The sequence below is a fragment of the Leptosomus discolor genome, chromosome 7, assembly GCF_034619465.1.
Source record: "Leptosomus discolor isolate bLepDis1 chromosome 7, bLepDis1.hap2, whole genome shotgun sequence".
NCBI lineage: Eukaryota > Metazoa > Chordata > Aves > Leptosomiformes > Leptosomidae > Leptosomus > Leptosomus discolor.
Window position 1 is genome coordinate 28,839,674 of NC_141397.1, and position 14,430 is coordinate 28,854,103.

General features: G+C 40.3%; 1 protein-coding gene across 3 annotated transcripts in view; it reads left to right on the forward strand.

The window, feature by feature from the left end:
* The first annotated feature begins 467 nt into the window (after positions 1-467).
* The window catches only part of LRRFIP2 (LRR binding FLII interacting protein 2), a 55,458-nt gene continuing 41,495 nt past the window's right edge, over positions 468-14,430 (forward strand). For all 3 annotated transcript variants that reach the window (XM_086468446.1, XM_086468447.1, XM_086468448.1), the window contains exons 1-2: positions 468-582; positions 10,502-10,606. In XM_086468446.1, the coding sequence (XP_086324572.1) occupies positions 10,517-10,606 (90 nt within the window). In that variant the 5' untranslated portion in view covers positions 468-582; positions 10,502-10,516. The remainder of the gene's footprint in view (positions 583-10,501; positions 10,607-14,430) is intronic.

Consider the following 14,430-nt stretch of genomic DNA (forward strand, 5'->3'; position numbering starts at 1 on the left):
TGCGCAGTTCTCCTCGCCGGCCTGCGCGAGGGGTGGGGGTCCGCATGCCGGTCTGGGCGGCAGCGCGGTTCGTGAGCCGCTCCCGCCAGGGCTGCCGGCCTCCCCCTGCTCTGCGCCGGCCCCCTCCTCCCTCCTCAGGGCCCTGCGGGCGGTTCGAAATCAGCCGCTGTTTTCTAGCCGGGTGCTCGATGTAACCGCCTGGTATTGGAAGGGGAGGAGGCAAGGGCGCGGGGCGGGGAAGAGGAGGGCGGCCTGGAGCGGTGCGGCTCGTCTTTGCCTGAAGCTCCGATTCCTGCGGCCCCTCACGGGGAAGGGGCGGGAGCGGGGGGAAAGGGTGAAGTGAGGTAGCAGCTGCCTTACCGCGGCCCCTGGACGGTCCGTGCCGGCTGGGCGCCCGCGCTCGCCCTGGGGTGACTTCTGTTCCTCGGACTCTGGGCGTGGGGACTGAGGGAAGGAAGGAGCCCGAGGCGATTCCGGGACCCACGGAGCCCCGGCACCCGTGGGAGCGGGGAAAGGGAGAGTGAAACAACACCCCGCTCTTCCTACTAAGGCGTTCCGGTGCTGCAGCAGGCTGGCCCGCAGGTAAGGCTCCGTGGGGCCCGGGCAAGAAGAAGGTGAGGGTTGGGGGCGGAGGGGGAAGGGTGTCATGTACGTGCAAACCCGGACGGGGCGGGGAAGTGGGGTGGGAACCCGGTTCTTCGGGTTTAGAGGAACGGGGAGGGAACGGCGGGACTCCCTCGTCAGGTAGGTGAACAGAAAGGGATATAATAACGGCGGCGGCCCTCCTTTGTGCCGCTGTCAGAGCTGATGCGGGCGGGCCGGGGGAAGCCGGGACCGCCCGAGCCCTTCCGGCGGGCGCGATCGCTCGCCCCCGGCCCGCAGGCCTCCCCCCTCCGTACTGCGCGGAGACAGCGGAATGAGGGGGAGGAAGAGGAGAGAGAGAGGAAGGCAGACGTCTTGAAATCACAGCAGTGTGTATGTCGGTGCTTTTCTGTCTCTCACTTCCTCGAAGCATGTTACCGCAGCCTCACAGTTGCCAGAGCGGCAGGGCGTGCCCCCTCGGTAGAGTCCCGGTAGGGTTCGGTCGGGCTTTCTGATGCCTAGTCGGGCTTTTTTCTTTTTTTTTTTTTTTTAAATATTTTTATTTTTTTATTTCAGAGAACGTTTATTTGTTCTTAGTATGCCCTGCTGATATAATTACAAAGAGACCGTTGATGATAAGAGATGGGCACATTCCTGAGTTTGGAAGGAGCCTCAAAACAGCTCTGGGTTGTGATCTACTCCGTCTGTTGCAAGTGATTTCTAGTTTGAATGTTAGGATGATATTTTGTAGGGCTTGTATGATCTGCTTGGTGACTCCCTCATTTTAGAGAGACTTAAAGACATTTTTGGCTTGAGATGAGGAAGGTCTAGGATCAGTTGTATCCCTTTAAAGTATCAATGTTAGCATTAAACATCTTAAAAGATGTGTGAGGGTTTTTTTGTTACAAATTTCCCGTAAGATTAAATCAATGCTTGTCTAGTGATTTTTTTAAATATTTGTTGTGTCTTGACCATAAAGTGGTGTAATTAAATGTGTTGGGTCCCTGAAACAGTTACCTTCTTAATAGACATCTGCTTCCTTGGTTGGTGTAATTGCTTAGTGATGATGTAAGAACAGTTGAAAGGTGCTCTAGCAGTACAAAGTAGTTTGACGTACATGACATGCTTTTTCCATTGTTTTGTGTTACTTGGGTTTGGAGATGTTTAGCTTAGGGTGTGAAGTCAGTCTCACCTGAACTGAATTCCTGGCTGTAGCTGAGAACCTGTGAATAGAAGACAGTTGTGTGAAATGTGTCAGGTGTAAACTTGCTGCCCTAAACATGAGTGCTTCTTGTGAACTGACTTCAAAGGAGCTTTTTTTTTTTTTTAATGACTCTCATTGTCTCAGAAGGTGGCATAGCAGTTTAACGTGTGAACTTTTAGAAAGTGCTATTTAAATTGGACTCCAAGTAGTGGGGATCTGTAGAAAACGTTAAGGTCTAGACTCTCACATAGCGCACAAGTTGTCATGTACCCAAAAAACATAGATTTTTATCATCTATAACTGAATACTTCTGATACATAATGCCAACAGAGGATTAGAAACCAATAACAGATTTGATACGTGTTGTGGTTTGTGTTTGTAAGATCCTGATGTGAAGATGAGTGGTGATAGTTATTACAGAATGGTAGGGGTTGGAAGGGGCCTCTGGAGATCACCTTGTCCAAGTACAGCACAGGTCAGAACAGTCCAGTAGTATTGCAAAAAATGATTAGAGATGCTTTTTGAGAAAATAAATTTGGATTACTATCTTGAATATCTGGAAATAGGTAACACGTAAGTGTATGTAATGAACAGTTTGTGTTTATGCATTATATGTCCTTGAAAATAGTTTATGTAAATAGTGCTGTCTGCTTGTGAAGATGATAAAGTTCATAATTTTTTTTTTTTGTATTAGGCATGCAGAGTTAGAGCTGCTCCGAAGGAAGAGGTGAAGGGGCACCTCTCAAAGGGCCAGGTGGGAACAAGTGTTTCTAAGCCTACCAGCCTGCTACCACAGCAGAAGGCTAGTCAGCAGGAGCGATGTCAGCTGGTCAAAGAAACAGCAGGTGGAGAAAGCTCTACAGGAGAATTTGTCCTGCTTGCTTCAATAGCTTTGCTTCATCCTACTGTAACTGTAGCAGTAGTAGAGAAGAGTGTAGGAGTGTATTAAATTGGTAATGGAAAAATATGTTAAATAGTTGCAGCTTGTTACTGAATGTGGGTTGTTACCATGGGGCTCTCTGTTTGTTTCATTAAAAAAATGGAGCCTCAATATAGTAGCAGTGTTTTGTTTTTTTTTTTTTTTTCAGTGAGTGATGAATCATTCTTTTACAAAATGACAGAAAGGATACTATTTTTGAAAAAGCTGACAGTGTAAGAAGGATGGTTGCTCCATTTCAGAAAAAATACTTATTGAAGATTCTTGTGACTTTGTTTTTTAGTATGCATTCCTGTCATTTTTCATGATGCTCATTATAGTACTGTCACTTCCTCATATTTTAAAATCATGTTTGATTTCTTAGCTTGTTCCTGGATCTTCAGCATTTATGGTAGCACTGATTCTAGAAAAGTGCAACTGTGTTACATTGCTTCTCTGAAACTACCCATGCTTTTCATTGTGCCCTGAGACATCCTCTGGTGAGTCACTGTAATAAGAGCTCTGCAGATGCTTCTTGTCACTGATGGTGATATCTTCTACATAATGTTTTATTTTGTGAAGTAATGGTATCGCCAAGTACGATAGTTAGTAACTGACCAGCAGAGAACTCATACTTCATAAAATAAGTGCCACTGCTTGAAGTTGCATCACTGCATGATGGTGTCTTGGAAGTTTGGTAACTTGCAAAGACTGAGGAAGTCACCAAAGATAGCTTGGTGGGACTGGAGGTGCCCAGGAGTTCTACGGGGCTGTAGGACACATTGGTACAGTTACTGTCTTGCATTGCTTTACGTTTACCCACACTAACCAGGCACGGTGACACTTTATGGCTCCATCAGGCAACACTTTTGCAGACTGCACAACGGCTTTTTGATTGTCTTAACTGGTGACTTTCTGTTCTTCTATAGCTTCGTAACGCCAACAAACAGAGGGATTTCAACTTTGTCATTCTGTTGCTAAACACTGTGACTTCATAAAAAGTTGTAGTTCTCAGATTTTAAAATGGCGACTAAACTGCAAGTATGCTGTGTTAAAGGGGTAGATTGTGCGGTTGTCAGCTTATACTGGATTAACTGTCAACTACAACTGTTACTACAAAGAGTAACTCTTTTTCCTGAAGAAGCTGACACGAGCTTGTCTGCTCAGAGCAGAAACTTTCTGCGAATGGTTTCTGAAGTGGGCTGTGATTAGAGATTAACAGGGTTTTTTAAAATGGAAACACTATTCATGAACTGGAATAACTTTGCCTCCATCGTAGTGGTAAACACTAATCTTTTGGCAGACAGTAATTATATGCTTTTCTCAGTCCTTGCTTATTTCCTTTAATGTTACTCTCTTACTCGTATTAACTGCCCTTTGTTGCAATAGCTCTGTCTTCAGTTGATCTTCTTCTGAATAAGGTTATTCTGAATGAAAATTCTAAATGAGTCTTTAAAACTATTGCATTAAAACCTCGTTTATTTCCCTTTCTCGCTTCCCACACACTTTGTTGGGTCCTGGTCGCCCTGTGATCTGCAGCTCCTTTTCTTCCTCAGGTGCTTTTGAGCCCACGGACTAACATACTAATTCCAACCAGCATACCCTTATATAGGGTCATTCTTCTGGGGAAGTCTTATGTTAGTCTTGCATAATTTCAACCCAAGTAAAGCCATGTATTTTTTTATTCTCTGTCTGTTTATTTTTGTGTCTCCTTTAGAGTTTACTTTGACAAAGCACTGAAGGTTAAGCAAATAAGATTGTGATTTTTTTTTTTTCTGCTCCTTCTCAAATATGAATGGTACTTCTGCTGTTTTGTGGTAGTAATACCTCTGCCTTATTTGTAGCTTTGTGTTGCTAGAGCTGCAGTTTCATGAGACAGTTCTTTAAAATTATTGGGTTGGGGTTTCCACTGTTCTGAGCACATAAACTTTTAGAAATTTGCTTTAATTGCTGTTATGGAGCTTCTATACCTTCACTCATTAGCAGTATTCATTTGTTGAAGTAAAGAGCAACTGTTCAGTTAACTTATGAAGTATATTTAGATGCTTTAATTTCAACTCTTCCATTATTGCATAGCACTCCTGCTTCTTAGATCCTTCTTTTTTTAGTTAGGTATTAGGCTCTGTTTAGTGTATTTCACAAGTGTATTTTTTAGTGTATTTAACATTTGTGGAACTGTTAAAAATCTAAGTGAGCTACCACTGTTTGTGCTTTATCAGCAACCTGTAATTCCTTTGCTGGTGAGGAATGTTTTTTCTTCTCTTCCTATATTCATCCTCGTTATTTATTTGTATGTTTCTAACATTATTCATCCAAGTAACCTTCACTCAAATTCTTTCTTTTAGGTTTTCAGAGTGATTTCAAGAAATTCCAGTCTTCCTCTGTGTTAATGTTCTGCTGTCCCACTGGCTTCATTGCCTTTCTCATGAAATGAAAAAAATTTAGCAACTAATTTATATGGAATCAACTTATAACTGAAATTAATCACACAGACTGTTATGAAGTATTTTATAAGATCTTTGGGTTTAGTTGAGAAAATGCTTAGTGCAATGTCTTGTTATTTAAGAGACAGATGAAATTCTGTAAGTATTTATGTACTCTAGTATTGTGAAATTACATTCAGATGATATTTTTATAATGATCAGCTTCCCGGTAGTGTTTATCTGTCTTATCACATGTCAAAGATAGCAATTTCCAGCAGCAGGGGCAGTTGGCGCTATTGCAGTATTCTGTAGAACCTCTTTTATGGTCCACTCGATTCAGATGTTCAAACGTCTGTAGCGGATAAAACCGCTAGCTTTGCAAGTGGACGACTGAAACAGCAAGAAACTTTGCCTGGGTATTATGGACAAAAAGTGCAACTCCTTCTGAGGATTAAAAGATTTTACTTCTTCAAAAGATAAACTACTGTGTGTGTGGCTTTGGACTTGAAATGCTGGGGCTGCTTGCTTATATTCTAGTATTAATTCGGAAACTGAGGCTGACTCTAACAGCCAGTGGTTCTAGAGCAGGGCTGCTCTATTCTGAGCTGTTGGGTCAAATCTACAAAGACTGTTTCTACACAGGTGAATTTTAATTATGTTATGGTCTTACTTGAAAGAGGAGAGTTTCAGTCTGTTTATTTATAGCCTGTTCACACTGTAGTATCTGAATGCCTTGCATATATGTGATGCCAAATACACTGGCATAGACCCAGGCATCAGAACAGGTGGTGCCATTGAAGGTGGTGAGTGGTAGTGCCTTAAATTGTAGTGTAGGTTCTGTTTTATGTAAGACAGGTCACACTTTTTTTTTCTAGGAAATGAAATAAGTAGCAAAGAGAGCCTTTAGTCAGAAGGTAATAGGAAGAAGAGTAGACAACAAAGACTTGGGGAAGAGATAAAATTTATATATGCCTGAAGTGAAGGCGAATGAGAGGGAACTTGAGGAATTTCATCATAGGTCTTCTGGTTTGTTTGGGGACTTCAGACACTTAAGGTTTTTTTGTAGTGAAATACAACAGGATGTCACTTGTCAGTTGTGTAATACAATGTGTAACCCAGTCTACAGTAAGAAATAAACATGAAATAGATGTGACTCTGAACGGTAAATGCAGCAGATTATAACATTCTTGCCTTTTATTTATTATGGTTTAGGAAGGCCAGTGTAACGAACTGTTCTCTGTGTGGTTGTGTTGGTTTGGGGTTTTTCTTTAGTTATTTTCTGTGAAAATTCTAATGTTACAGCATATATTCAATTCTTTATAATGTGCAGCAAAATAACTTTTCTCATAATTAGCAAATTATGGAAGTAAAGCACGTAAGAAATACTTCTGCATGGATGTGAAATATTTGGCAACTTGTATTTTTGTGAGAAGTAACAGCATGATACATTTAGTATTAGACTAATTAGCCTATTAGCAGTAGGATTAGATCTCTTTAGTCCTGAAGTGTATAACAAGACATGAAATACTCTGACATACATCAGGTCAGTTAAAAGTTACGTGGAATGGAAGAAATTGTGACAAGACCCTTGAAGGAATATTAAAACATCATATAAAAGAAAGCTTATATTGAGGTTTAGTTTCAAAGCTGGCAGCAGTGATAACTATAGAATCATATAATCTCTTATTTTGGAAGGAACCCCTGGAGGTCGCTCCTTGCCCAAAGTGTGGTCAGTTAGAGCCGGTTTTTCAGAGCCTTGTCCAGACAAATTTTGAATATCTTCAGGGCTGGACATTTCACAGCATCTCTAGGCCAATGTTGAACTACCCTGTGTTCTTCCACTCCAGGGTCCCCTATTTGCACATGATTCATGTTGGAGATGTTGACACTATAGATTTGCACGTACCTATATTGTTTCCTGCAATGCCCTAACGCATGTGCCAGTGAGCGTGCTCCTCACAAGCTCGCATTCTGGCACCTAAATCGTGGGTGGTTCTCCCTGGCTGCGCCCTGTACTGACCACCTGCTAGCTGGAGTGCAGGACCTCGCATCCTGCAGGAGGGATGCTGTGCTGTCAGGCCTGGACAGATAGCATGATTCAGTCAGTGAGGTGACTTCTGGCAGTGTCAAACCCGGTCTTGACTGATGCTGTTTCCTCTCCAATATATTTTCTGCTGGTACAAACTACTGTATTTTTTTTTTTACTACTTCTTAAGAGGACTCCTTTATTTCAAACATTTTTTTCTAATTCCCTAATTACTGTTTAATCTAACAATAGATCCTCTTGCTCCCCAACATGACAAATGGGCCAATATCCTGTCAGACAATTTGGCATATTTGATTAACGCACACAAAAATTCCTATCTTCGCATTTGCTGTTAGCCAGAGCGTTTTGCCAAGGATGGGCCTTGCAGGTGCCCTGCCGCTACATAGTGGTTTGTCACTAAGCAATGACCCTACAGTTTTTTTAGTCTTTCTTTTGTTCCCAATGTTCTTACTGTAGCCTTTCTCTTTGTCCTTTTCAGCCTTTCCTAGTTTTACTTCAGCTTTGGCTTTCCTAACTTGTCCTTGTAGGCAAAGGCAACATCTCTGTATATCTTCTAGGTAATCTGTCACTGCCTCCTTTTTTTGGATTTGGGCTCAGGAGTTCTGCGCTCATCCTAGGTGAGAAGCCTGGCAGATGGCTGGCAGGGATGCCACACTTGCCTTCCTCCACAGTGACTTTGGCACAATTATTCTGCAGCGAGACTAAGATGAAGTGCTCATTGCTTATTTAAAGTATCAGCATCTTTTTTTTTTTTTTTTTTTTAAATTCACTACTCTCTCTGGACATACATTAGTGCTTATTGTAAGTCTGAACATAGACTAAAAATAGCTATATAACCTGTTACATTTAATTCCCCAAGTCTATCTGCCAGCTAAGAGAGTCTCACTGAATTAGCAAACGAAAGTTCATTGTCTATTAGAAGTGATATGCTTTTTTAAAGGACGTCCACAAATGCAATTCAAGTCCACGGTATGTGCAGTTATTCTGCAGTTTTTACTTATGTGGTAAATATTTAGTTAAGAAATATAACCCTTAACATACAAAATAAAATAATTTTGTTTCATGCTTAGTGACTTTTTTAGTAGATAGGTTTGAGTTCTGTTGGTTCCATAAACTGATCTATTGTAATAACATAATTTCTTGATTTTTTTTTTTTTTTGCTAATGTATAACCTTGTGAAAACCTTCTGTAGTAGGGGTTATTATTTTGTGTTGGTGCAACTTCTGCTTTGGGCCCTAGCTGCTTTTCTTATTTGAAGTCAGCCAATAAGAATTACTGAAAAAAGGTGCAGATTCTTGGAGACATTTCTTCTGAATGTGGGCAGCAACCTGTAGCTCTGAGCTTAAACCTTTATCACGGAGATCTTCAAACTGCTTTCTGCATGTACGTATCTAAGTTAGTCTGAGTACAAGACATAAGTTTGCTTGCTTTTTAAGACTAAGAAGACAGACTCTTACCAAATGGATTAACAATGGCGATACTTGTCCCAGGCCTTATCTCAGAGCCTCCCTTCACCCTGAATTTGAGCTCTGCGGTCCTACTTCCAGGACTCATCCCAACCCCTGATAAGTGTGAGGCTGGAATCTTGTGTTTCTTCCTGGAAGTGTGCTGCTACCTAACTCCAGAATTAAAGCCAAAACAAACTGCAACAACATCGTGTTGTGGGGGACTAGCAAATAGATTGAACCGTGAGCCACAGCAGATGGTAAAAGCACTCCCTGGCAGGTAGTCCTGTGTGTTAGTCCAAATGCCTGTGTTTTATCCAAATACTGTGCACTGCAAAATGAACAAGCTGGCTATGGAGGAATGGATGGAATCCGGGGGGTACTTATGTCCACTTTTCTCCGTCAAGAGCATGTTCATTACTGGGTGATAGAACTGCCTCTTCTCTGGTCCCTTCAGATACTGTGGTTTTACTCCTCTACTACTCATCTGCAAACACTGCAAGCTCTCCTTTAAGGTTTTTGCAAATGGAGGAGTTGTGGATCTGCAGTATTGTGTATGTTTAGTTTTGGTCTCAGAATAACAACTGGAAATGAATAAGGTAGTTGCATAATTGTGGTATCTGTCCTATGCGGGAGCTTTGAAGAAGGGGGACATCTAGTTTCAAGTCTTTGTTGTCTTTTCTCTCATCAGCAAATATTCTACATCCCTTGTCTGAGCACCTAAAGAATAGTAAAATACATACAGAATTTGGAGCAGAATAAAAGACTTCCTGCCTGCAAGGAAAAGAGGACTAGTGATATAAAATTATGGAGAGAAGAGAGATAATTCTTGCACCAGTTCAGTTTCAAAAGGGTAGCCAGTACTGGTTCCCTTCTAGACCTTTTCTATTTGCATGATGAAAATTTTGTTCTAAATAAGGTGTTTTCCCAAACCCTGTGTGGGACACTTATTTCATTTATATCAAATAGCTGGACTACCACCAAATTCTGATCTAGCATTTGGAAGGACCTGGATGTCTGGAAGTAGAGTTTCTTTAGGGTATTTGAAAGAACTCATTTAGGTTATTTTTTTGACTGATGTTTTGTTGTGGCTGTATGTGCTATGTTTTGGTTTGGTGGTGATTTTTGTATTCTTGCAATTGATAATAGAGGCTTCTGGAAGAAGACTAAGAGGGTGTTTTGTGTATTATTCTGGGTATATGATGCTATTATGTTTCTCTCTTCATTTCCCAAATTAGGAGTCTTATTAGGCAAAAGAAAGTTTGTCTAGAAATGTCTCTATTTCTATTATAGTAAAACTTCGACCTTAGTAGAAGACTGCAGTTCTCATTCAGTTGCAGCTGAATGAGAACAGCAGCATTAAAATGTAAATAAGCCTCATCTACTTGCTTGGTTGCTTTGAAAAGTTTGCTGAATTGATCTTTTCTGTTTTGGAGAGAGCTCTAATCATGTAAGTTTAATTCTGTTGTTGCCTATAGGTTTTCTTCATAAAATTAAATGGACACTAATTTTTAGAACTTGTGAAAAGTGTCAGGGTACATAGCTGTCATCATTGAACTAGGAGCAGTTAACAGTTGTGCATAACTTTGAAGCTGTAGGTAAACTGAGGGGTTCTGTTTAGTAGAAAAATGTGCTGTGTGCACCTTGTAGGATCCAGTGGTCTTCTATAAAGCTGCCACAAGATTTTGCGATAAAGTTTTCCCAGAAAGACTTATAGCTGCTGATAAACTTGTGCCAATGGCACGTAGGTTTCTTGAGTATTATATAGCTGAAGAATCAGAAAATTTTTTACACTTGAGGGTGTGGACAAGTTTTTGTTTGTTTTTGTTTTTAATTCCAGATCTGAAAAACTGAGCTTTTTCTTGTCTGTTTTTGCAAATACAGAACCAGAGAATAAAAATGGGAACTCCTGGATCAGGACGGAAGAGAACGCCAGTGAAAGACAGGTTTTCTGCCGAAGATGAAGCTCTGAGTAACATTGCCAGAGAGGTTTGTTAATTTCAAACTGTCTTAATTTCAGAAATGGGGATGAAAGCAAACTCATTATCCAGAAAAAGTTAATTTAAGCTATGCATTAAAAAACATAATTGGCCAAAAATGTAACAATTAATCCAAACTAGGAGTATTTTTGATTAAAAAAAAAAAAAAATCACATTTACTGAAACGTCGTCAGTATCAGAAACAATGATACATTAATTTTATGATTAGCGTAACTTTGCGGGATCACACTTTAGCTTAGCAGATACTTCTATGGATAGTTATATGCTTAGTTAAAGAGAAATGAGAAATGCAGTTTCTATGTCGGGTCTAAACCTAAAAAAAAATTCCCCATTTATTCCATTGCAGTGTGTAGTATTCTTAAGATAGTAGGTGTAGTGGGTAAGTGTTGAATGAGTAATAGTCATCATTAAAAGCTATTTGTAATATATTCTGTTTCAAATGTGAAAAATCACGTTTCTGTCAAATTAAGCCTAATATGTACACTATACCAGGACTTGCTTGAGAGCCACCACCTGAAAAAGAGAGAACTGGAAGTAACCAGACAAAAATGCAATTAACAAGAAGTTGATACAAAGGGCGAGTTTTGTCCCGCTGGATATAGGAAGGAGGCAGATGGAATTTAGAGTCTTACAGATGTCTGTTTAGACTTGAGTTTTTCTGGGAATAAACACTGTGACTTGAAAAGAAAAGCCTTAGTACTGTTTGTGTACAAGTGGATACAGAAGCTTGGAGCTACATTATCTACAAAGCTGCTCACCCTATTTGACATAAATGAGTGCAAAATGCAGATTATAATTGGCCTTGTAATGTAAACTGTTGTTTATATATGTGTGTGCAACATGTATGTTTATGTAAGACAAAATAGGTAGGTCATAAGTCTTTCAAAAGACAGCTTCTATATGCACTTTCACATGTAGCCATCATAGACTGCATGCAAAGGAAATGCTCTGTCAGCAGAAAAATAATTTTCATTTAGTTGGGGAACTTTCCAGAAAGCTTTGTCCACAGCAAATCTAAGGGAAGATCTAACCCTACCAGATACGTTTTGTGTGGGGCTTTGGTTCATGTACGGTTTCACTCGTCAAGTTCTGTCTCCTATTTTTGGGGAAAGCAGTTAACGAAGGAGAAGGAATCTGGCTTTACATTTCTTTGAGTACTCTGCATGGTTCTAGTACGGTAACATCAGCTTGCAACTTAGCCTAGAAAAAAAGATCTCAATAGCAAGGTGTAATAGGTATTCTCTTACTTAAAATTACTGTGGGGCTTTGTTCTCTTGTGTCTCTTACTCATCACTGGTGAGGCCGCACCTCGATTGCTGTGTGCAGTTTTGGGCCCTTCACTACGAGACAGACATTGAGATGCCAGAGCATGTCCAAAGCAGGGCAACGAAGCTGGTGAAGGGTCTAGAGCACAAGTCTTACAAGGAGCAGCTGAGGGAACTGGGATTGTTTAGTCTGGAGAAGAGGAGGCTGAGGGGAGACCTTGTCGCTCTCTACAACTGCCTGACTGTGGTGAGGTGGTGGTCAGTCTCTTCTCCCAAGTAACAAGTGACAGGACAAGAGGAAATGGCCTCAAATTGTGCTAGGGGAGGTTTAGATTGGACATTAGGAAAAATTTCTCTGCCGAAAGGGTTGTCAAGCGTTGGAACAGGCTGCCCAGGGAAGTGGTTGAGTCACCATCCCTGGAGGTGTTTAAAAGACAGTGTGTAAATGTAGCACATAGGGACGTGGTGTAGTGGTGGACTTGGGCAGTGTTAGGTTAATGGTCGAGCTCAATGATCTTAAAGGTCTCTTCCAACCTAGATGATTCTGTGATTGCTAGCCCCCTCAATTAAAATTTGAGCATGAGTGTAAATTAAACAAAAAAGGTTTGAGGGTTTTTTCCCCCTATTAATGCTAAATTAAACTAATACTAGGTCTTACAGCTAGAGGTGTTGTCTCACAGAGGTAACTGAGTTGAATATGTCTATTCCAGGGATTAACAGATATTACCTCTGTCTTCCTCTTGTGTCAGAAATGAACTGGAAAACAACTTGCTGAAAAGCTCATAAAACTTATTGAGTATTCTGATATTAATCTAAATTTGCTGAAGATAACTAAAATTTTTATGCTGATCAGCGTGTCATTTAAGGGGTAGGCATTTCATATTGTCTTTAAGTGGTTTATGTCTTAATTCTTAAAACCTATTTGAATTAAATTGTTCTAAATGTTCTGATTTTCTTATTAGAATTATTTTTTATCTTTCTAAATATTCTGGCATTTTTCTGTATTTCAAGGGTCACTTTTCATGGCTTGTTAGGGAGAAGAGAATTCAACATGTTTCAGAATAAAATGGTTTGTTACCTTTACATACATGTTTCTGAGGCTGTATACAGTACCATTTCTTCTCTTGTGTTGCCATATCCTGGTTTCACTTTAAGAGTCTTAATTTAAAATTGTTATCTAATTTTAAAATAGTGTGAGGAGCTGTATGTCATCATAAATATTGTATTAACACAATATGTAATACTGTCAGGTTGTTAATCCCTTGGTCTGTATTGAAGAAGTTGGCCTTCAGATCCCATGTCAGACAGCAGCTGTTGTCATTGAATTGGTGGCTCTAATTCATAGTGCTAGCCAGCTTATTCTAAAGAAAACTGTAAAGGAACAGAATGAGTTTCTTAAGATGTAACAGCAGAAGCCAGTTAACTAAACTAAGGTCTGTCTTTAAATGACATCTGATTTTACTGTGCCATACGTATGCCTTATTTGGGGCCGGGGAAAAGTTTTCAGTTACCATGCTGACACAGGGCATGCCAGTTCGTAGCACATGGATATAGAGTAGATGTACTTTGCCATTCTGAGGCTGTTATCTCAGCAATGTGGCTTGCTTATCTTTTTATTGTCAAAGGATGTTTTGTTCCATAGCTTTCTCTTCTGAAATTACCTTTTTTAGCAGATGTGACTTGAATTGAGTCCCATAATCCAGAAGTCGGATGTCTTGTGAGGAAAACATTCCTAAAAGGTGTTCTAGGTATCAAGAGATGGTAAATAGAATATGCTGAAACAGAAGGCTGGCACTCAGGATGATCTGCATGGACAAACTGCATAGAAATGCTCTGGGATTCAGAGCAGTCACAAAATGGCGCTAGGAATTATTTGAGTTTGTACTACTAGCGGAGACTTCTAGTGTAGTATATGAAGTTTTGGGATTTTTTTCTCCAGAAGTTCAGATTTCAGAAAGCGCTAGTCCTATTCTTTCTCACTGGTCTAATTTGACAAAATTGAGATTTCCTTGCTCTATAGGACGTGTCAAAATAAAAAGTGGTATCTTTGTTTTGGTACCAACAAACATCTGCTTTCTAGGCAATTTTGTGTAAAGAATTCTTTGGTACTGATAGAATAAATTAATTTCTATGTAGTCATTTTTCTGCACTGTTTGATATGTCACCTTGTATGAAAATACTTATTGGAAGACAAGGGCATTATTACAGGATTTGAGGCGCTTGGTCAAACTACTTCTTCCATGTGAGCTTTCTTTCATTTTCTCCATCTTTCCTCTGCATCAGAAAACTCTTTCCTCTGTTGGTTGTGTCTCCTCCCCTTCACTTCTTGTAGCACAAGCACTCTTATGTAGAGAGTTCTTTCATCTCTTTTCCTTGCTGTGGGAGTTTGCATTGAAGAGACAAGCTCTTCAGCAATGCCTCTGCACTGAACAAGGCACAAGTGTGCTAAAACATCAACGTTGGAGTGAATTACTGCCTTACTCCAGGAACTTCTGAGTTACAAGACCTCTTTCTTTGGGACCTACTTCATATTCTGTTGTGTTACCTT